This window comes from Numenius arquata, chromosome 12 (genome assembly GCF_964106895.1).
Source record: "Numenius arquata chromosome 12, bNumArq3.hap1.1, whole genome shotgun sequence".
NCBI lineage: Eukaryota > Metazoa > Chordata > Aves > Charadriiformes > Scolopacidae > Numenius > Numenius arquata.
Window position 1 is genome coordinate 22,748,550 of NC_133587.1, and position 22,148 is coordinate 22,770,697.

At 42.8% G+C, this 22,148-nt stretch overlaps 1 protein-coding gene across 4 annotated transcripts; it reads left to right on the top strand.

Moving 5' to 3' along the window:
- Positions 1–457: 457 nt before the first annotated feature.
- PTER (phosphotriesterase related) lies at positions 458–22,148 on the top strand. 4 transcript variants are annotated; one of them, XM_074157187.1, is made up of 8 exons: positions 458–560; positions 4,469–4,528; positions 9,179–9,270; positions 12,627–12,684; positions 12,785–13,221; positions 14,177–14,442; positions 17,831–17,971; positions 21,300–22,139. In XM_074157187.1, exons 5-8 carry the CDS (start codon positions 12,790–12,792, stop codon positions 21,508–21,510), a joined length of 1,050 nt encoding a protein of 349 aa, XP_074013288.1. In that variant the 5' UTR covers positions 458–560; positions 4,469–4,528; positions 9,179–9,270; positions 12,627–12,684; positions 12,785–12,789; the 3' UTR covers positions 21,511–22,139. The 4 variants fall into 4 exon arrangements, with proteins under 4 accessions (XP_074013288.1, XP_074013287.1, XP_074013289.1 ...); XM_074157186.1 differs by lacking the exon at positions 4,469–4,528 and having other exon boundaries at positions 474–560; XM_074157185.1 differs by lacking the exons at positions 458–560; positions 4,469–4,528 and adding an exon at positions 5,351–5,568 and having other exon boundaries at positions 21,300–22,148.

Below are 22,148 nucleotides of genomic sequence, written 5' to 3' on the forward strand. Positions count from 1 at the left end.
ATTGTCATCCTGTTTGTGAGTACCGGGAAGCACCTCTTCAACCTTTCCCGTTATTGGCTTTTGCAAAGGCAAATTAGAAAATACTGGCTCTCGCAAGCCCAAGCATTCGGCGCCACCTCCCAACCCCCCAAAATGACTCAGTGGATCCCAGCCTCCTTCCCTGCTGTGCAAACAGCGGGTAGGAGCAAGGACAGCCAAGGATGCTCGCATCCACCGACTCCGTTTGTACTTGGAGCCGACGCTGGCACGATACACAGCGGCACCTCACGCCAACGGGGAACGGGCCTCCGGGGACCGCGAACCCCGGGTGGCGGGGAGGGGGCCCAGAGCCATCGCGGGCGCCCAGCCGTGCTCTCCCCACCCGCCGCTCGCTCCCGGCTCCGAACTCCCCGCCGCCGCCCCGCTCCCGCCCCAGTCCCCCGCCTCCGCCGTCCGCTCTCGTCCCGGGCGCCGGGCCGCGGCGGGGAAGTCCCGCCCCGAGCGGGGCGGTAGCGGCGGCCTGCGGGGGCCCTGCGGCGATCGCGGTTGAGGCGCTTCCGGCGGAGGGTCCTGTCCGGGGGGTGAGCGAGCGGGCGCGACGGGGACCCCGGGGGGCGTCTCCTCAGCCCGCCGAGCCGCTCCGCGTCCTCCCGCGGCCCAGAGCCGTCCCGGGCTCGCCCTCAATGCCCCGGGCCCGGGAGGCGCCCGGCCCGGGAAACTTCGCCGGAGTTGAGGGGCGACAGCTGCTGCCGCCTCTGCCGCCGCCGGCCCGACGCGCTGTGCCCGGCCCGGGATGGCCTGAGGCGCGGAGGGCGGGAAGCGGCGAAGGGCCGCGCGTCGCGGTTCGGCGGCGGCCTGAGGCGGGCTAGCGGGCGGCTCGGGCCTGCGCTCGGCGGCGGGGAGCGCAGGTCCGGGTGACGGGCCTTAAGGGGCCGTCGCTCCGCGGGGATAAGGGCGCCGGGGCGGGGCGGAGCCCGGCCGCGGGCAGCCCCGGCGGAGGGGGCCGCGGGCAAGAAGCGGGGCGCGGGGGGGGGACCGCGAGTGGGAGCGGTGCCGGCGCAGGCAGGGTTCCTGCAGGGAGCCCCGCAGCAGGTCTGGAGGTTGGGGTGATGAACTCCGCCTCCTCCTTTGGGGAGAAGCGTTTTGCAGGATCAGGGGAAAATTATCAGCAGAGTAACCCCCCCCAGCTCGGGCAGCCTGCTACGCTGCTATTATTAGTGCTGGTATTTAATATTTGTACAGTCATAGCAAGTTAAATATTGGAACTACATCCTCTCTAGTACTCCTCTCCCATCAGTCTCTGAGGGTGGCTCCGTGAAGCAACAAACACCTCAAGCCAAAACTGGGACCTTCAGAGCCTGTCTTCAGCTGCCTCTCCATCTGGAAGCACCTGCAGCCCTCTGTAAGATGCTTCCAGAGTTGCTTAAGCTTGACGAGGCTTAACGGCAAAGCTCCAGGGCTTGCCTGCGAGCCTTGTTGGCATCCAGACACCATGCGTTTTCTCTGTGGCCTGAGGTGCACTGTCCTTTACGGAACACAGTTGCAGCAGCCCTGCTTTCTCCTCCTCTTGCACCAGTTTGGCAGGCTGCGGAGAGGGGTGCTGGTTCTGGGTGAGGGAGGTTTGGGTCCCCTCTGCAAAATGGGGTTCAGCGCTGTAGCTGAGCCACTGCCCGACAGTGGCCTTGGGGGATTGGTAGCCCCTTTGCAGCAGGTCTTGTGGTGATGTGGTCCCTAGTTGGAGCATACAAGTCCTGTTGGTGAGGAGCTCAGATGAGCATCTTTTGGCCTAGCAAGTACATGAACATATATGATCCCTAAGAAACCTGTAGATATAATTCTTTTTAAGGCATGTCTGTTGTTAAGGGTGGTATCTTCTGTATACTAGAGGCTTGTGGTAACTCTTGAATGAAACAGATTTTTAGCCGGAGGTCACTTGCTTTTGGAAAATAGTGTTTTGCCTATATGAAACTCCCCTGTGCTTTGTACTGGGTACATCATTTGACATCCTCTGCCGTAATATGTTCTGTAGTGTTTAAAGGTTGTTGCCTTCATTCTGCTGGGGGCTGTATTTCAGTGATGGGTGAAGCGGTGCTTGTAATAGGTAGTTTTGTATCGTTTTGTCAGGTACTTTGGGATCGTCATATGAAAGACTACATAAATGTCATTTATCATTATGAATGCCTCTCATGTTTTGGAATTTAACAGACATAATATTTGCCATCATGTCACCATCATCACATTCATTTTTGTAGTTATAATCAAAGGTGGCAACAATGGCATTCAGATACTTAATTACATTTCATATAGGTGACCAGTGCTAACTTATTAAATTAATGCACGGTGGAGCAGGAACAAGTGTCACTGCTTCCCTCTGTGGTTAGGGAGCCTTCGTCAGCTTACTCCTCACGTCTTAGGATCAGTATATAGTGAAGCATATGGCACCGAGTTCTGTGGTTATTAAAGGACTGTTTCTCTGAACATTCTGGGGGTTTTATTATTTCACTTGATGCAGATCTAAAATATTTTTTCCATCTTTCAAAACCTGAACTACCAAACAAGGTTCATTTTTTAGTAAGCTGAAACTAAGACTTCTTAAGGTTTCATGAAAAAAGAGAAAGGAGACTTCTGCTTGTATCAGGCTCGCCACCTCTCTGGTTAGGGGGAGGATTAGAAATCCCTCTAGGTTGTGGAAACCTAAGGTTCAAGTCCCTGGTTTGATTCAGAGCAGTTTTGAACTTTGGTCTTCTGTGTTTCTGGAGAATATACAAGTCATTGCATTAACAGCTCCATTGGAAGGGAAAGGAAGTGTCCCATCCCCCTAGTTCTCAAATGAATTTTCATCTTTTTCTCAAAACTGGTAGCATAGGTTTTCTGCTTTAACATCATTTTCTGGTTACAAATTGAAAAGCTCCTTCAGAACTTTCTAAGCAGTGGCCATGTCTTTGGTCTGATATTAATACGTATGTGGGTAATAATCCATGAAAGGCATTTTACTCTAACAATGGCTGGGATATGTTTCAGAAGTATTTAACTACTTGGATAAGAGGAAGAAAGTGAGAAGAAAGACCACCACCACTCTTATATGACAGTTTGAAGTAAATCACAATTTTTCAGTCAGATCTCAGAAACGTGTAGGATCACTCTTCTCAAAGATACTCTGAAACCTTAGTTTTGCATGGAGCCAAAGCCACAGGGTTTTCCCTGAAGTAACTTCTGTGGAGGAAGAAGGCCCCAAAAAGAACGGTGCATTACCTGCTGAAGTACTCCCTCTTTTTCTTTTTTTCAGGATTTCACCTCTTACCTCAAAGTGTAAAAGGAGAAATGTTTTATCCCACAGTTGTCTTTGCTCTGTCCTGAGTCTCTGTAGTGACAACTAAATGAAAGGAACTTAACTCTTTCTTTACTGTGATTTGCATACCTTCTGGCAGATGGGTCATTTTCAGATGGGTCCAGAAATGTTCAACTGGTCTTACTGCTCGAACTCTTGAGGCTTTTAAACTTTATTGCAGGACTTAGCTCTGTGTTACTCACTTTAGACTGGGTAGCAAAGATTTTTTTAAAAAACAGATAATTAATAGTTTCCAGGACAAAGATATTGAGTTTGTATCTTCTTTCAGAAATGGTGTGCCATTACGTTCTGTGATATGAAAAGACAAAACAGCGGCAAGGGTCTATGTCCAGTTCTTGTTAAGACTGAAGATTCAGCAATACCTGGGAAGAAAGCAGAAGGCTATGCAGGGGACCTGACAGTCTCGTCAGCTTCTGTGTGTTGGTTGTTCCTGCTGTTTCACTATTGTATCCAGCTGTGGCTAAGAACTTATTACCAGGGGTTGTACAAGCAAGAGATCATTGCCTTTGACTGCTGAGTTAAAAGATAAACTCATTAAGTTACACCCATCAGCTTTAAGCTTTCACTTGGCTCACATTAGCTTTTCTTGTGTGGGCTAGTTACTCGTTAGAGCAGAAGTGGACCTTGAAAGGAGCATAGGGCTTCCATTACTGACAAAGCCAGAGCAGAACAGTCGCAGCTGAAACTGCAAAGGCTTTTCGTGGGGTACTTTTTTTCCGGTGGGTCTTCAGATTGATTGCATGTTTTGGAATACAGTTGTTTGCGGTACTGGGAAACTGAATTTAGTTCCCTGCATCTAAACCCATCAGTCACTATTAAAGAAAGTGGTTTTCTGGAAGTCCCGGCTTAACCCAGTTGCTGCAGTCTGCGATCTTGAGTGAGGCACTTAAACCCCATCTCCACTCAGTTCTCCACTGCATGTGGCTTCACGGGCCTCAGTGAAGGCCTCACGTACCTCAGTGGTACGTTCTGCCACAAAGCTGACCTTGGGGTTCGTTCATCTGAATTTTCCAGCTAGTAATGTCCAGTCTTGACCAGGAGGTAATAATGAACTTTGCATTTCCATTGCATAGATACGTGTGGTGAGAATGATGATGTCTGTTCTTTGGTGTCTTTGACCTCCATTCCTTTTCTCTTTAGCTCAGCCTGTCAAGATCCATAGACTCATTGAGTGTGTCTCCTGATGATGGTGCTGCACAAGTGAGTGATAGTGCTCCATGCAACGTGCTTACTGAAGTTTTTAAGCTCATGTGAAAATATTTAAGCATATGTGACCTTAACAGAAAAACAATTGAAACCAATGAAAATAATGGTAAGAGTAGAGCTATGTGTTTACTTAAGTTTCAATTTTGAAATTTAGAGGGAATGAACACTGGATACATATTTCTGAAAAGCACAAACTTTTTTCCTATATCATGTTGTCCTAGCAAGAGGGTGTGTCTGCATGTAGCCCAGCATCCATGAGAAGCAAATAAGATTCTGTCTAGAATCTTAAGAATATTCTTAAAGAATACAAATGCATGCATCAGCATGCAGGACTCAGCCCATATTTGCATATGGCGTAATGTGACTTCAGTCCTGATTTTTGGCCTAAGAACACTGTGTGTGCATGTAAAATATAATTAATGTAATGTTAGACCCTAGGGGAGAATTTTTATTTGACCTTTTATCAAGAGTAATTTTGGAAGCTGCCCAAAATGTAAAATCCCCTGAAGTTCTTCTAAAGGAGTTGTTGATGAAAAAAACACTTATGGGGATGTTGGTCTTAGATCTCTCTGAGGAAGAGAAATTTCAATGTGACTTTGCTCAAGGAAGACTAAGTTTTGAGACTGTTATCTGCACAGAAATAAGGTAAAAGTCTAACTCTATTGTGCTTACAACAACTGAACCTTAACCAAACTGAAAAAAAAGTGTGCAAAGTATTGCATACTAAGTGGCTTAAACTTTGCCTCTGGGGCAAATCACTGTAGGCATGCATACATGGTCATGTGCAGATGACATGTGCTTGCTTTGATCCCACAGGTATGGCTGCGCTGTGAAATCAGTCTCAGAGGCTGCACTTTGTTCTGGTGTGGCTGTTCAGCTCTAAGGGAGAAACCCGTTTTATGCATGTCTGGCTCAAAGCCTAGCTAGAGCAAGAACGTGACCCTCAAACCATGAGAAGCTGGAAGGGCTGTCTGCCTGCCACTAGCTGAGCGACAGAGGGAGTACACAGTGAAAAATTTCACTCACCCTTTCAGGTGAACATTTAAAAGCTTTGCTTCTGACTTGCCCAGTTCCTTTCCCCAAGGTGTGCTTTTTGGAGGTTCTGAGGGCAGGAAATCAATATATTGGCCTTTCACATATGTGCAACTGTTTAAATTTCTCTTACAATGTAAGTTATTTTAAAGCAATGCTTTTAGGTTGTAGAATATTGCCAGTGCCACTCAAGCAACCTAACTGCTGTGATGCGTGTATGTGCATATTTTGCTGGGACTTCTACTTACCATTGCAGGATTATGTAAGCCTTGGGTAGAGTTCTCATAATTTTTTTTATAGCATATATTGTAACTTAATATAAAGCCTTACTTCCAGGCTTCTGTAGTGTAAAAGCTTTATGGTTACACAAAATATATATAGAAAATCTAGTAAAAACCAATATTTAATGTTTCTTCTACCTTGGCTTCTTAAGGAAATTTATGTTTCTGAATGATTTTGGGACCAAAGCTAGGTCGTTGAAGGCCACTGCGTTAGCCCTCAGGGTTACCTGAGTGTCTCCAAAACAGTGTGTGTCAGGAAAAAAGGCAGCAAGGGAGGGATAGGTGATGCTTTTTAAATGTTTCCCCAAGAGTTCTCTAGATATCAAAACTTTTGGCCAATTTCTACTCAGTGGAGAGAGTACAGATACCTGAAATGGTGAAGTTCTTACCTGCTCCATGAAAATATAGCCACCCAAAGATGGGAAGCCGCAAGTGCCCCATTAAAGAAGAGCTGCAAGATATGCTCATATGGGGTTAGACAGGAGTTCTTGTAGGAGAGAGTGACTGTAAGTGTTCCCTTCCTTTCTGAGAAGAGCTTTAATCAGAGCATGAAAAATCTCCTATGTGACATCGATGCTTAGGACACAAAGCCTTGCCTTAGTGTTGATGCTCATGGAAGTACTAGCGTGCCATCCCTATGCAGTTTGACTGAGAACTAGGAGGAAGGCCAGCACTGTACGTGTAGTGTCCTTGTCCCCTTAGTACACTTCTGCACTAGGCATGCTATCATGATACTTGTGTGGATTGTTTTTTTAAATTAACAGAGTATGAAGGTAGTGAAAAAAGAAAACGCTGCCTCTGAACAGATAAGATTATTTTCCTTGGCTCATTTTTCTGAGTTAGCTTGAAGTTCCGCAAATCATGATAATCTCGTAGCTCCAGTTTGGGAGAAGAAAAAGACCAATGTAATTTCTGACCAATGTCAATTCTGAAGACAGGGAGGAATAAATGTGACTTTAATGCACATCTGCCATTTCTGTAGAAGGGACAGGAGTTTGCCCAGAAATCTGCATTTTTTCATAGTACTTTTAATCCATTTCCAAATTCTGTTTCTTGCACAAAATAGCCCAAAAGCAGTATGAGATGTGCTGTTATCTTGTGTAACACGGAGATTACTAGAGTGCCCATGTAAGGAGTATGGCGTCGCAGGCTGTTGGACACCGTTGCAGACATTGATGTGAGGCTAAATGACAGGTAAAGCTGGTATCTGTCCTTCTGGAGCAGATGCAAGTTCACTCCTACTGCTGCTCTCACCCAGCCAGCTGTGGGGGACTCTGCTCCCCATGTACCTGCACTTCCCTGGTGCTGTGCATGGGCGAAAAAGTCATGCTTTTTGAATCATAGAATCATAGAATCTTCTAGGTTGGAAGGGACCTTCAAGATCATCTAGTCCAACCATCAATTTAACTCTGACAAAAAAAAAAAGGTCACTAAACCATGTCTCTAAGCACTATGTCAACCCAGCTTTTCAATACCTCCAGGGATGGTGCCTCAGCCACTTCCCTGGGCAGCCCATTCCAAGGCTTGATAACCCTTTCAGTGTAACAATTCTTCCTAATATCCAATCTGAATCTCCCCTGGTGCAACTTGAGGCCATTTCCTCTAGTCCTGTTGCCTGTTCCTTGGGAGAAGAGACCGACCCCCCCCGGCTACACCCTCCTTTCAGGTAGTTGTAGAGAGCACGAAGGTCTCCCCTCAGCCTCCTTTTTTCCAGGCTGAACACCCCCAGCTCCCTCAGCCTGTCCTCACAAGACTTGTGCTCCAGACCCCTCACCAGCTCCGTTGCCCTTCTCTGGACCCGCTCCAGCCCCTCAATGCCTTTTTGGTGGTGAGGGGCCCAAAACTGGACCCAGCACTCGTGGTGGAGGCCTCACCAGTGCCCAGTACAGGGGGATGATCACCTCCCGAGTCCTACTCACCATGCTGTTCCTGACACAGGCCAGGATGCTGTTGGCCTTCTTGGCCACCTGGGCACACTGCTGGCTCATGTTCAGCCGAGAGTCGACCAACACCCCCACGGTGAAAACCAGTGTATGAGAGAAAGAGATGGGTTTCAGGCATGTTTGTCCTGAGATTAGCTCTTGTGAATAAATTTTTGAAGAAGCGGATCTGGCACCTATCTGTCAGGGAAGTTAGAAAACTTGCTTGTCTGGTGGGGAAGAGGAAGAACCTCTGTTGGCAGTATTGAGTCCCTTCCACCTGTAAACCGCTACAGAGTTGGTGGATGCATGAGGGAAGAGAGAAAGAAGTTCATTTTTTAAAATCTTCCTGACATAGTCTACATGTGTTCTCTTAGCCGCTGTCTCCTTTGTCTTGCTAACTTTTTCGCTCCTTGCAAAATGTTTACATGTGGGGAATAGTGAGATAACACAGCATAGTCTAGCTAATGGTAATGTACCACAAATGTGTCATGTATTTCTAATTTGGGGCTTTTCCATGCTCTGTAGAGGTTGTTTACAGAAGAATTGAATGCTCAAAGAGTTTCCTTCATCTGTAAAGGTATAGCGAACCCGCGCTATGTCACATTTCCTGGGACTGCATGGTTATAAAGGAAGGACCCGCTTAGAATGCTCTTGATGCAGCCAGGGCAGCCCTTGTTTCTAAATGGCAGCTGTGTTTAATTTTTTCTGAATATAATAAATACCCATTGAGCCATTCTTTTTTTCAGTCACAGCAATCTGGATTTAGTGCCACTGTAATCTCACATTGTAATGTAAAGGCAATAAAATGATTCCCATACAAGTCTAGAGAGAATCTGTGCTAATACCATTAAAATGTACTCACCGAATCAAAACAAATGCGGCGTTAGCGTGTGGAAACTGCATTTATGTGATTATAATGTTTCAGCAACATGAGACTACTGTAGGAAGCAACTAATCCAAACCTAGAGAGACTTCTGATTACAAGCCCATTAAAATGACACAATGACTGAAGAGCAAGTTTCAGATGGGAAATGCAGAAACACAAATCTTGCCATCAGTATTCAGGCAAAGCATCTACTGAACTCAGTGGAGTTTTTACCAGAGTCAGGAATGCAGTACCATGATGTTTTTAGTAGCAGGTCTCTTTCCTCTTAACAATACCTCTAGGAAAAATATTACGTCTCCAATATTTAATAGTTGGCTAATGGTGAGATTCGTATTTTACTTACCATACAATTGGTGGTTGTAAACATTTGTCCAGAGCCAGAGTTGATTACAGAAATGTTAAGGTGTTGTTTCAAGGCTGTTGTGAACTACTGCAAATTTTGGTTATATCTTAAAGCAATTCTCATATTTTTATCTGAAAATGTAATTTTCAGGAAATACCATGTATTTCTCTCTTTATACAGCACCTAGAGCAGAGAAGACTTGTTCTATGCAGGAGCACCTTAGCTCAGCGCAATTTAGTGACTTCCAAAACCAAAATACCTTTTATTGCCAGGTAAGAGCCTACCTGTTTATCTTTGTCATAGGAATCCACACCTTTCCCCTCCTTCTCAGACTGGGTTAAGTTTCAGTAAATATAATTTACACATCTTATGTAGGACCATCTAAAATATACTTGCCTCGTCTGGGATTGTTTCTTGGCTCCCTCCATGTCCGTGGAAGGAGGCCGTTATTACAGAAAGTGACTTCTGTTCTCCTGCAAACATTCCAAATAGACTGGATGAGTTGCCTGTGGATATGTCTTTCCATCTCCACTATGAAAATGGTCTAGACAATTATTCTGTAGAAGACATATGTCATTTTAGATGGCTAAGTGAGGTGATATGGATTCAGACGGTGTATGAAAGAAGAAACTTTCTTGAAAGAAAGGTCTGTGTAAAACATGACATGCAAGTCATTAGTAAAGCACATGAACATTGATTTCTGTAGCAACATCTACATGCTTAAATTAAGCAACAGTCCTTATTCCCCTTAAAAGCTGTTTGCACCTAAAATCTGTTTTAAAGGAACTAATTATATTCTGGTTCCATCAAGTGAATCTTATTAGAAGCAATGTACCATTATAGCATAATCAGGGCGTGCTGTCTGTGTAAATGACAGTAGGGAAGATGGCAGGACAGTGGTTTTAAAAATAGTTCCAGTTACAGGTTGTTGGCTTTTTTTATTTTTCATCATTTTTTTTATTAAAAGTGGAAGGTTTCTAAAACTGTGTTAGTAAGCAGGCACAGACATTAATATTAATCATATTTTTCATGTAGATAAAATTATGCCTCCTTTAAATGCTGTTTGTGTCAGCTTCCGTTTTTGTGATGCTGCTTGTATTTATGAAAATCCTTGGCCTCAGTCAGAAGGTTCAATAGTAGGCATTGGTTCTGTAAGCTCTGTATGTGTGCTATAATCCAAAATCTACGGTCAAAAAATCAACGGATTGGTATCTGCTACAAGAGAAACCTGGCACTGGAACTGGTAATCTTAAATGTTTCCTGCTGTTATAAATCAGAAGGCAGCAGCCTCAGGCCATAAGAAGATCTCGCACACACCACCAAAGGTCCTTGCAGTGGTCAGGCCAGATTAATTGAGGGTTATCTAAATTAACTGCGTCAGAAAGGAATTAGTGGGAACAAATGTTGAAAGTCAACTTTTTATCAAAGTAGTAATCTGAAAGTGAGCAAAAATTTGCATTCAATTAGTGTGTAACCGCGCTTTTTGAGTAACCGCGCTATTAAATAACTGAAAAACTGAAGTGGAAACCTGTTAAGGAAGCAGACTGTAATCGCTTTGTGTCAAGTTTTATCAGAAGAATTTCAGTACTTACATATTTAATTAGACAACGAAATATGTATATAGGTTTGTTTTCCTAACTTAATAAATGGATTTGAAAATTGCCAGTGAACATGAGGAAAGAAAAGTGTGTCCCCAGTGCAGAGAGTAGTAACCACTCTTCATGCTGTCAGGGTTTTACTGCATACCAGAGTGTAGATATTCAAAAACAAAATAAAAAAGGGGAAAAAAAAAGCACAAAGGTAATGCAATTGTCTTAGAATTATCTTAGTCTCTTTGCTGTGCATATAAGAATCACTCAGATCATTGAACTTTCTCCAAAATAGTGGGTTGCTCTGCAGAGCACCAGCTTTGTTTAAGGATAGAATTAATGACTGGGTTGGACATCTTAATTGAATTGCAGCTAGCAGCAGTTTCTGACTAAGACAGGTATTTTGCTTTTAATTATTTGCTCAAGAATAATATTTTCTGAAATCATGCACATCTTATTTGGCAAAAAATAAATCATTATATTAATCAGCCAGCAGTCTGTTCTATGAGAGTAATTATTCTTCTGCCTCCTCAAACAAGTCAACACACTAGTCTAGAAATTAAATTCATAAAAGAACAGTTCTTCCTAAGTCTGCTTCTACACAAGGCAAGCAGTCAGTCAGCCCTTTCTCTTTCTTATGGATGGCCAAGTTTTCCTATTAAAATAACTGCCAGCCCTGCAGACTCCTCTAGGAGTGGTGTCTGCCTTCCACAGGGATAGGTCCCTTTCCTGCATTGGTACTCTGGCAGTGACTGCTTCTCCTGAGATGAAAGTATCCCCAAAGAGACCTCCACATTCTCGTGCCCTTTGATATGTAGAGTTCAGCGCCCTTCAGATTTCAGTTTTTCTGTCATCCTGGTAGATTAACTTTAGCAGTTAAAAGGAAAGCGTCCTCTGAGGGCCTCACCAGTAACAAACCCGTGTTTATGATATTATTCACTAAAAGGGAGACAGAAATGGGAAAGACCTCTCTCTTTAATCAATAATGCATGCTCTACTTAGTCCTGTCCTCTGGACATGATTAAACATGTATTTTGTTTCATAACTGATGATTTTGGTTGACTAGGGATTATAACTATATATCCTCAAGCCTTTGCAACTAGCATCGGGAAAGATCTAACATGAACTGGGTAGTCAGCTCTGTTTAATGTTAATATGGCACATAAATTAAAAAGACTACCCCCACCCCTAAAAGACAAAAATCCCCCCCAAAATCCCAATGGGGAGAGCTGCAGCTAGTTCTAAGCTGTAGCAAGTCGGGCCAGAGTTGCACAGGGCAGATGCCTTTGACATGAACCAGCTGCAGACAGCAGCCTCCATGTACCTTTGTCACCACTCACTTGAAGTTTCGTGAACTAACATTGTTTTGTTCATGTTAACAATGAAGAGAACAAATGTCTTAGAGGCTGAGCTACATAAAATAGGTGTTAGGTTAAGGTCTGTTCTTAATGGGTAAAATATTTGGCCAATTAAGCTGATGGAGAAAGCCCTTTGGCTTCTGCCCCACTGGTTGGGAGCCACGCTGGGTCTTCAGCGACTGTTGTCAGCTTTGGAGTTGTCCTGGGCTGTTTCAGACCTCCACAGTGCAGGTGGCAGAAGAACCTGAGCCTCTGTTGAAGTCTAAGGAGGAGATGATCACCCTCGTCCTGGTGTTCCTCATACAGAGGGGCAGACGAGGTGCCCAAACATGTCCAGCTTCCTCGGCGTGTGAGGGGAATAGTGAGTCTTGGAGGACACAGATAAATAAAATGAACGTACCAGTAAGGAATATTCAGCCTTGGTGCCAAGTATGTTCATCTGGTGGCTCAAGCTGACAAAATTTAACAGCTGCTGAAGAGCAGAGAATCCTAAATGAACATACAGTGGTTGTTATTAAATAGGAAATGTTTATCTTAATGTGATACTGAGTACAGCACAATAAATGATGATGGTTTCCCTGTACTGGAATGTGGCATTTTTACATTGCTAGAGTACTGAGTTAAATGCTTTGTTTTTCATATTGACCACTCTACTGGAAACAACGTTTGAAAACTTTCCAGCGAACACAAGCAGCGTGTAGATCCGTGCATGAGAGAGAGGAGGGAATTCAGAAATTTTGTAAGAAATGTTTGCTCCGTCTGAAATGTTTTTGTTTCCTTTCTTCTTCCTTCACAGACTCTTTTAATCTGATTTTTTTTTTTTTTTCCTTTCGCTGAAGAAAAAATGCCTTCCTTGGGAGGGAAAGCACAGACTGTCTTGGGCCCTGTGGATCCAGACCGCCTTGGCTACACGTTGACTCACGAACACTTGACTATGAACTACAGCAGCTGTTTTTGTCCACCTTCTCCAGGCCAAGAGCCTCTGTCTGATGGGCCCATTGAGATGAAGAACTTGTTTTGGATTAAGCAAAATCCCTACAGCCATAAAGAAAACCTTCTTTTGTATCAGGAAACAGACACTGTGAAGGAGGAGCTGTTGCATTTCAAAGCAGCGGGTGGTGGGACGATTGTGGAAAACACAACCACAGGAATTGGTCGGGATATGAATACTTTGAAGAAACTTGCTGAAGAAACTGGAGTCCATATTATTGCTGGGGCTGGGTTTTATGTGGATTCCACTCATTCTTCTCAAACACAGGCCATGACAGTGGAGCAGGTAAGTCTTAACCGTTGCTTTGGAGTCTCTCTCCTATCAGTTATCCCTGGGTGAGTCAAAGTTGGAGAGAAGTTCCAGCAAGATAGAAGAAATCTAGACGTTCTCAATGTGAAAAACTTGGGAAGAGCATTACTGCTTGTGTGTTGTAGCTGGACCAACCCTACTTGTGTGTGCTGGGATTATCTGTCAGCGTTTCCAATTCTTAAGCTCCATTTTCTCTCAGGGATTTGTTATAATGCAACAGTAAAAGGAAAATAAAGTACTTCATGTGTGAGCATCTGGTTCCACACCAGTTACTTTGTTCTTTTTACAATTTCTAGGGAGGGAGTATATCCTTTCTGCCTCTTTTGTTTCTTTTTCTGGCTAATTGCTTCCCAATGAAATCAGTCAGAATTCTTGTTAAAAGCATAAATAATTGCAATATTTACAGGACAGCTGTAGATCATTGCTTTGCTCAGGCTGGCTGTTATGTCTCTCTTCTCTACCATTTCTCCAGACTTTTTAGGGCAGAGTCTACATTGAATTGTTTGTACGGTGCCTAGGACAATGTGTTAATAATGACCAAGGTCCCCAGATATTCCTATAATAATAAACACTCATTCATCTTTTATTAAGAAAATGTGATGATAGGGAGAAGAGGGAACTCTCCAAGGCAGAAGGCTGTAACGGGGATGAACAGAGCTGAGAAAATTTTTGAAAATCTGTCACAGTTTACAAATGGGTTAAAATCATTTTGAAAATCAATGGTCAAAATTTGAGCAAACGTCAAGTGGTGCATAACGTTAGTTGACAGAAACCAGATTTTAACTGCAGTGTTTTCACCCACCCAACTGTTAATTGAATAAGTTCAGGAAGACCTCAGGAGTATAACTAGCACAGTGTCCGTATGCCAAATTTGACGCAATTTAACACAAATAGTACTAATACCCAAAAATCTCATTTCCCTGTTCTCTAGCTTACAGGGATTATTGTTGATGAGGTACTCAATGGAGCGGATGGGACTAACATCAAGTGTGGTGTTGTGGGAGAAATAGGTTGCTCCTGGCCTTTGACGCAGAGTGAACACAGAGTGCTCCAGGCAACAGCGCAGGCTCAGGCACAGCTTGGGTGCCCTGTTATCATTCATCCTGGCCGGAACAGTGATGCACCTTTCCAGATTATCCGCATTCTGCAGGAAGCTGGGGCTGATGCTTCAAAGACGGTCATGTCTCACCTCGACAGGTAAGCAGACCATTGTCCTCTTGTCCTCCTGGAAGCCACAACCCAGCAGGGTTTGGGGGAACTCCTCTACAAATAGCTAGGTTTCTGTTGTTCACTGGGATCATGACATGAAGAATTATCTTCAAGTTTACTGACATAAAAATATGAAACTGCTTATACAGAGCTTGATCAGCTTCCAGCACTTCCATTGGGATCAGCTTTGGGTTCACACTGGTAAAGAGATTTAGGGGTTTTAAACACTCCCTTTGAAGGTCTGGGGATGACTTGAGGAGTAACTGTAGCCACACTTTTTAAAAATGGGGATTCCATTATTTCATATCCCTGCACAGATCACCACGTTTACAAAGCATTGGACATGGAGCAGCTCTCACCAAGGGCCTGACCAAAATTTGTCAGATACTAGTGGAGAAATCCTTGATTTGTCTGGATTCTGGATCAAAGCAGAAGTCAGATCTTTTCAGTTCTGCTACCAGGCAGAAGAAATATTGCTTAAAAAGAAAACAGTTGGGGTCTGTATAGTTCTTAGTATAGACCAGAGAGCTAACTTTTAGTTTCCTTGAGAGCGAAAACCAAGAGCCCCTCATCAGACATGGAGATGAATTTTCTCTCTCCAGTTTAGAAGCGCAGCCTCTGTTACCAAATGCATTTGTGTGACCTTGTGCTGCTCGTGGTGAGCTGGAAAATGTCCCAGCATTGATTGGTTTGGCCAGTTGCTGAATAACGGAGACTGGTTGTGTCATATGATTCCCAGCAATTGGCTTGTTTGCCTTCAGTGTGAGTGTAACACAGGCACTGTGCCCCGAGTCTCTGACTGTCACAGGCTCGAAGAGCTTGCAAATCAAGCTACAGGTGCTTTGTGTTCACACAGAGCTCAATGTTTCACTTGGGGATTTCAGGAGCATACATTTCAGTGCCACAAAATTTTATTTAGATTTGATTATATAATAATGATATGGGCTTTCTTTACGTATTTACCTGAATTCCATTGTATCTATAGCTATATTTTTCTCTCATTGTTAAAGAAAAACTGATTATTTAAAGGCTTGTATGAAAGAGGACTGAGCAAGCTGCAGGCGTCAGTACTTATGTAGCCATTTTGATATGACATAAACATCCAGTTACCTTTTTTTTGCCTTTATATGCTGTTGTAAATCATTGCTGTAAATTCAGTGATTTATTGGTGAAAAACAAGGAATGTAAGTAGGGAAACAGTCAAGACAGAGGTGCAGTTTCACTACAGCCGCTGATGCACAATGTGACATTTCTTTCTGCTCCTTCTATCGTTGCTTTCACACATTCAGGTTGGCACTTTCTGTAACATAGACTCTAAACGAATGTGAAGTTTGGCTTTGCAATGTGCATTTAACATTTTAAGTCTCCTCCAGTGAGAAGAATTCACGTGGGAGCATCCCAGTCCCTTAAATGTGAGATAAATTTGTACATAGCTCCATATTTCATGCCTGCTCTAGACGTAGACAAAATGGTAGTTTTCAGGTGGATTTACTGTCAAATGATAAAACTAAAATGCCAGCTACCGTTTTTTGCAATTTAACACCTTAGAACAAAAGGTAGCAAGTGTCCATAATGAAACCGGTGTAGATAAAGGCTGGGAATCAAAAGCTATTGAGTCTTGGCTTTGGCCATTTATTAGGGTTTAAGGTTATAAAGTATCTTGGTGGAGATCAACACTGATTCACCTGAGTAGCTGTTGTTAGAAGGCTCACAGCAACCATTACGAATGCCTCTTTGACAATGGTGTGATGGATGTTCCTGCGGTGATTTATGGATGAGGTCCAAACTACAGGATGCTTTCCTGTGTTCCGTCTCCTTTTCCGTGCGTTCAGGGCTGCTCAGGGACACAGGTTGCCCAAACACCAAATTCCAGCCTGGAGATGAGCAACTTGAGCTGGGAACTGCTGCTGTTTCTACATCCCCGTGGCTTACAAGGGGTCCCAATGGCTGATGAAATTAAGCTCTCCTGCCCTTTGTTGGGACAGAGCACCCAAAAGCACGATCCTAACAATAGTATTAAAAAGAAATTGTTCTGCCTGTGACTTTGAAATAGATTGTTGGGTGGTTTTTTGCCACCTGCCACAGGATTGAATACTCTTGGCTATCATCTCCCTGTGAACTGAGCAGGACTGGGTCTAAAACAACCTGTTCTCTTGCTCTGCACTTTGAAAACTCATTTGGTGATGAATGTTCAATCTCTGTAACTGTAACATTTATTTAAAAATAACTTTTCTTATTAATTACAGTTGGCAAGTCTTAGACTCCTGCTGATGGCAGGCTTCTTTGAACAAGGGTTTTCTCTCTCTCAACCCATCTGTTCCTCCTACTTGATTCTGTTATTAAGTCATAATATTGAAATTGTGACATCAGTCATTTCCATGGCAACAGACTGTGATGTAATTGTATAGGGTAAAATTACTTTCTGACACCAATACCTGCAATAGTAAAAAAATTGACCTACTGCCCTTTTGGTTAACTGTGCTGTTCTTGGAGAAACTTGTTTTTTCCTTAGATGAAAAAAATTGTGGTTATAAAGATAAAATTGTAACATATCGTTTGAGAGTTTTTGTTTTCCTTTGGATAGCTTATACTCTTGGTAAATGTGTTTCAAAGAAAAAAAAAGTATTCTAGAGAGCTGTTATTTCAGTTGCCATTCTTTCCCAAAAGAGTGATGGGTTTTAGTAGCTTTGCTCCTTCACTTTTCAAATCTTCTGCAAAGCCCATGTCCCGGGTACTCACAGTGCCATTATCTGTTTTGGTGAGAGCGTTTCCGTAAGGCATTCTGGCCAGATCCCAGTGCAAACAATGATATATTGCTGTTCTAATGACAATCTGGAAACATCGCTGTACAGAATAGAAACTAAAGACAAAGTTGTGTATTACCAGTGTGTGATGGATGAAACAAGCCCTGGATGTAGCTGTCTCCTGTAACTCTTTTGGGAAAGTAAATCTGTCTTGTGTAAGTAATCCATTGTCTTTTTTTAAAATGTCACCATGAATTAACCTCCTCCTTAAATGTCCTTCCTTGGTAGGTTGTCTGTTGAGAAGGGTTATTGATATCAAAAGTAAGTAACTTTCCTGTTTCCATTTAAAGATTATCATTAATGTTTTCATTATTTCATGGTGAAAGAGTTGGGTTTGTTTTGGTTTTTTTTTAACTCATGAAGTCAGAGGTGAATGTGAGATAGACAATGCTGTGTATCAGCTTAAGGTGCATGTGTCAAACAGGAGTCCTGTTTTTCAAAAGGGCGAGTTAAATCTGAGATTACTGTGTTTGTTCCTTACAAGTAGGAAGTCACAAAATACCTGTCCTCGTACCATGAGATTTTTCTTCGTCCTGTTACAATGCTGACTTTATGTTATATATGCTCTGCAGGACTATATTTGATACAAAGAAACTCCTGGAATTTGCTAAACTGGGCTGCTATTTAGAGTATGACCTGTTTGGTACAGAATTTCTTCATTACCAGTTCCATCCTGAGGTTGACATGCCAAGCGACAACGAAAGAATTGCAAGGTATCTGCTCCCATGCTGTTTAAGATACAGCGTTACCATTGACGAATATTATTGATACTTGTTTTTAAGGGCGTCACAGAGTAATTCTGCTTGCTGCTCGGAATTGTCTTTTTTCATACTAAAATAACAACAATTTTTTTTCTGCTGCTGCTGTCACGTCTTTAGGACAGCATGCATAATTTCTTCTATCTGCAAAGGAAGATGTAGAATCAGTGTTGTATAAAGTTACTTGAGAAAAAGATCAAGAGCTTTTTTAACTTCATTCTCTGTCCTAATTCCATGCTGATTTGGTTAAATTTTATCATTTACTGCATTTATGTAGACTGTAAAAAAGATAAGGCTGGATTTTATACTGGGTTTGGCTTTTGCCTGAAGCTTAGTATTGGAAACCTGGTGCTGCTACTAAGCATCCTCTGAGCCTGTTACGTCTCCTGACGAATGCGCTAAGGGAGCAAAACTCATTGGTTGTCGTGGGTGGATCGGATCCTGTGCTTCCGTCCTGAAAACCAAACTTTTTTCTTCCGAGGACTTTATCACCTCTCCTCTCCCTCTCCTTTTGCCCTTTCTCTCTTTTGCCAGATAAGATGCCTGTCTCCTCAGAACTCTCCCACGCTCCTCACACTCACAATGTGAAAATATTGGCCCCGCTGGCAGGATACCTCTTCCCTGCTTCTCATCGTCTTGCGTGCAGGCTCAGCTCAGCTGCACGGCAAATCCGTTGTGCTGTGCTAAACCGGTATTGCCAAGGAGGTGTGTTCCCTGCAGCAACTGAGATGAATAGGATCAGCTGGGGATGCACTACTCACTCCTTGCACTCAGCCCGGAGCTGCGAGCCTCCTGGGGTGTTGGTCCACGGTGTTCGTGTGCAGTGAGGTGGCAGGTTTCTGAGGAAGGGGGTGTCATCCTGCCTGTGTCTTTTTCCCTTCCAGAGTCAGAAACAATCCTTGCCTTCCCTCTGATGAGAAAGATTTTATGATCCCTGATCACTAATAAAGTAACTTTCTAGCTTTTCGCTTGTATTTCAGACATAGCTTCCCTGCCTCTCGTTGTCAGGGTACCCTCAAAACTTTTCTTCTCTGTTTTCAGGCTGTTCTCAAGGTGCTGTGGTAACTATTCCACTTACTGCCAAGCGTTTGCTGCTGCTTTCCGCACTGGAAATCATTTCTCTCTCCTAACAGGGCTCTCAGTCTGGCACTTGGTATTTTAAACTGTTGCAGTGAATCTGCAGTTTTCACATTTAGAATGGGTAAAGCCGTTCCCCTCCCCTCTGCCTCCTCCCCTCTCCGGTGCCACGGGAGGTCAGCACCGACAGAAGCACTGGGAGGAGTACTTGTAGAGGAACGGACCGTGCCTTGGTTAACGAGCGCTTGTTCGACCGTGGCAGAGTTTTCATTCCATCCATGATCCATGCTCAGCCACCGATGTCTCTCCTTAAACTCTCCGGCATCTGAGTATTTCTTGCGGCAAGCTGTCTATAGGAAGAAAATAGGAAAAGTGTGTCTTCTCATTGTATGGTGTCATCGAATGGATTTTGCGGGGCTTTTTATGCAGCCACAACGGGCATAGGATGGCAGGGTTTTTTTTTTGTCAAACAGCACCAGACAGGTGGAAATCAAGCTGACCTTTAAATGTGTTGATGAAAATACTAAATGGAAAATACATGATCAGATCTTGTCTGTTCAAAATGCAGACTTCTGGAGCTGTGCCATACCTACTCAAGCACAGTCCAGCTGTGTGCGCCCTTTGGGATTTTTGCTGCAACCTACTGCCAATGCAAGTAAAAAACTGAATTTTTTCAGGGACAGTTTTTCTTCGAGTCAGAAGCAAGTACTAACTAAACTTACAGGAATAAGAAAAAAGCAGCAATGAATATGGAATATAAAGGTCCATATGCCTCCCCAGCCCATGAAATTAGTCCAAATATGAAAGGAGATGATTCTAAGAAGGTGTTTGGTCAGCAAAAAAACTTAGTTCCTCCAGTATCATTGCTCTCATTTTCTGGTTGGCTTGTGGTCTCTCTGTATTTCAGGCTGGAGAAGATACTTATGATGTAATACTACAGTGTATACATAGTGTTGTACTCTATATGGCACTACTTACACTGTTTTTATGAAAGGTGGTAATTTTTTACCAGCTTCTATTTTACTTGCCTTCTTCCTGGTGCTCATATTGATTTGAGCCTGCTACATCTGCCTCCTCGTAACTAATTGTAGTAAAAGCTGGCAGTAAGGGCTTTCAGATATAGTGCAGTTACTTACAAAACTGGTATTTGCTTTATTGCTAATCAAAGCACAGTCAGGGGGTTAAGAATTAGAATTTTGCAGCTCTGGCAAATGATGGAATTGGGAGCCTTCACGAGGAATGACCCCATTCCAGGTCTGCCCTGTCGGTCTCTGCCACTTCAATGCTGCGGTCTGCTGCCAAATTAAACCAAAGTTTGTTGGGAAACTTAAAGAGTCATGCAGTACAGACACCCACCAATTAATTCTTAAAAAAAATAATGAGCTGAGCAAGGGATTAAGGTTCCCAGAGTGAAATGTGGAACAAAAAGACTTCTTGCAGCAGACTGGTTTCAGGGGAGTGACCGAAAGGATTACTTCTTTTTCCGGGCAGCCTTGTTGTCGCTTTGCCGGGTGAGTTTAGCTGGGCTCCTCTTACTTCCCGGCACGTGCCAGCCCTGAGCAATGCCTGGCTTATTTATCTCCTCCTTTAATGAACATCTTGGAAAGATGTTTGGATGATAACTGTCTGTCTGGAATATGATGCTGACAACTTAAAATTTCTATTAACCTGGTTTGCCAAATGGGAATTAGCTAAAGATGTGAAAGTATTTGTAAACGAGACAGGCTTCTTGAAGGACCTGTCACACACAGAGTCTGGTCCTTAACAAATGTCATGGGACTGGCTTTGTGACAGCAGCAAGAACCAACCCCGTGAACCGATTGTGCCGAGAAGGAGCTTATGTAGGAAACTATTACTTATGTATGTAAAACCGGTGTCCTATGCTTGGTGATGCTGAAAAGTTCTTGAATTCCTCCGTGGCCTTAATGGGAGTGGGAATACAAAGTCATGTGCCAGCTGGAAAGAGTTTTCCTTGTCCACTTTGAGATGTGTGGTGATATGTTTTCAGAGGTGGGTTTTTTTTTCATTCACTAAGTGAATTTGATTGCAATTAAGTATAAGGAATATGTCTTCCGAGTACCTAAAAATACATGGGTTTGGTTATAATACAGTCCAGCAGTAATGTAAAAAATGTAAATGCTGCTCAGTTGTGTGCTGTTGCAGAGAGAAAACCTTTCACTGACGGGTCTGCTTTTTACTTCTGCAGGATTCGAATGCTGATCGATGAAGGCTACGAAGACAGAATTCTGATGGCTCATGATGTGCACACTAAGAATAGGTTGATGAAATATGGAGGTCATGGGTATTCACATATCCTTAAAAATATAGTTCCTAAAATGCTAATTAGAGGCATATCCCAAGATAAAATTGATAAAATACTCCAAGCAAATCCAAAGCAGTGGTTGACTTTTAAATAGGAATAATGAATAAATATTCCTGTTTTATGGAGAAGCTTGATAAAATTCAGATTTGTTTCAGGAGAGCAGTCATTTTAAAATTGGTTCTTTTTAGAGAAACTACATTTTTTTTAATTACATGTGAACAAATTGATTATGACTTTTAATTAGAACAACAAAATTATGTGTTCTCTCTGCGTTTTCTCCCTTCTAGAAGTGTATTCATGAATGTTTGGCTGGATATGAGCTTACCTGCAAAATGTTTTCAATTGACGTTTTAAAATAATTGTTTCCAGAGAGTAATCTAATGCTATTATTAAAAGTTATTGCAAAATATTTTTGAAGATGCATCATCTAGACTTTGAAGGAAATTACGGTTTTAAATTAAATTCCCCTTCTCCAGGGGATGATTTTAATCCTTGTAATATTGGCAATCTTCTAATTATCCTTATAGTCTTTAAATAATGCTTGATAAAAGGTTTGGAACTTTTAAATAGCTTCCGTAGATAACAGCAGGCAAAAAAAAAAAATCTCTAGTAATTCTAAAAAGATATTGTTTCTTCCCATTTTAATAATTTGCTTATTTTTAACTGAAAGTGTAAAAAATACATGGAAAAAAATATTTTTGAATAAAGCAATTTGATGACCTCTTAAACTAT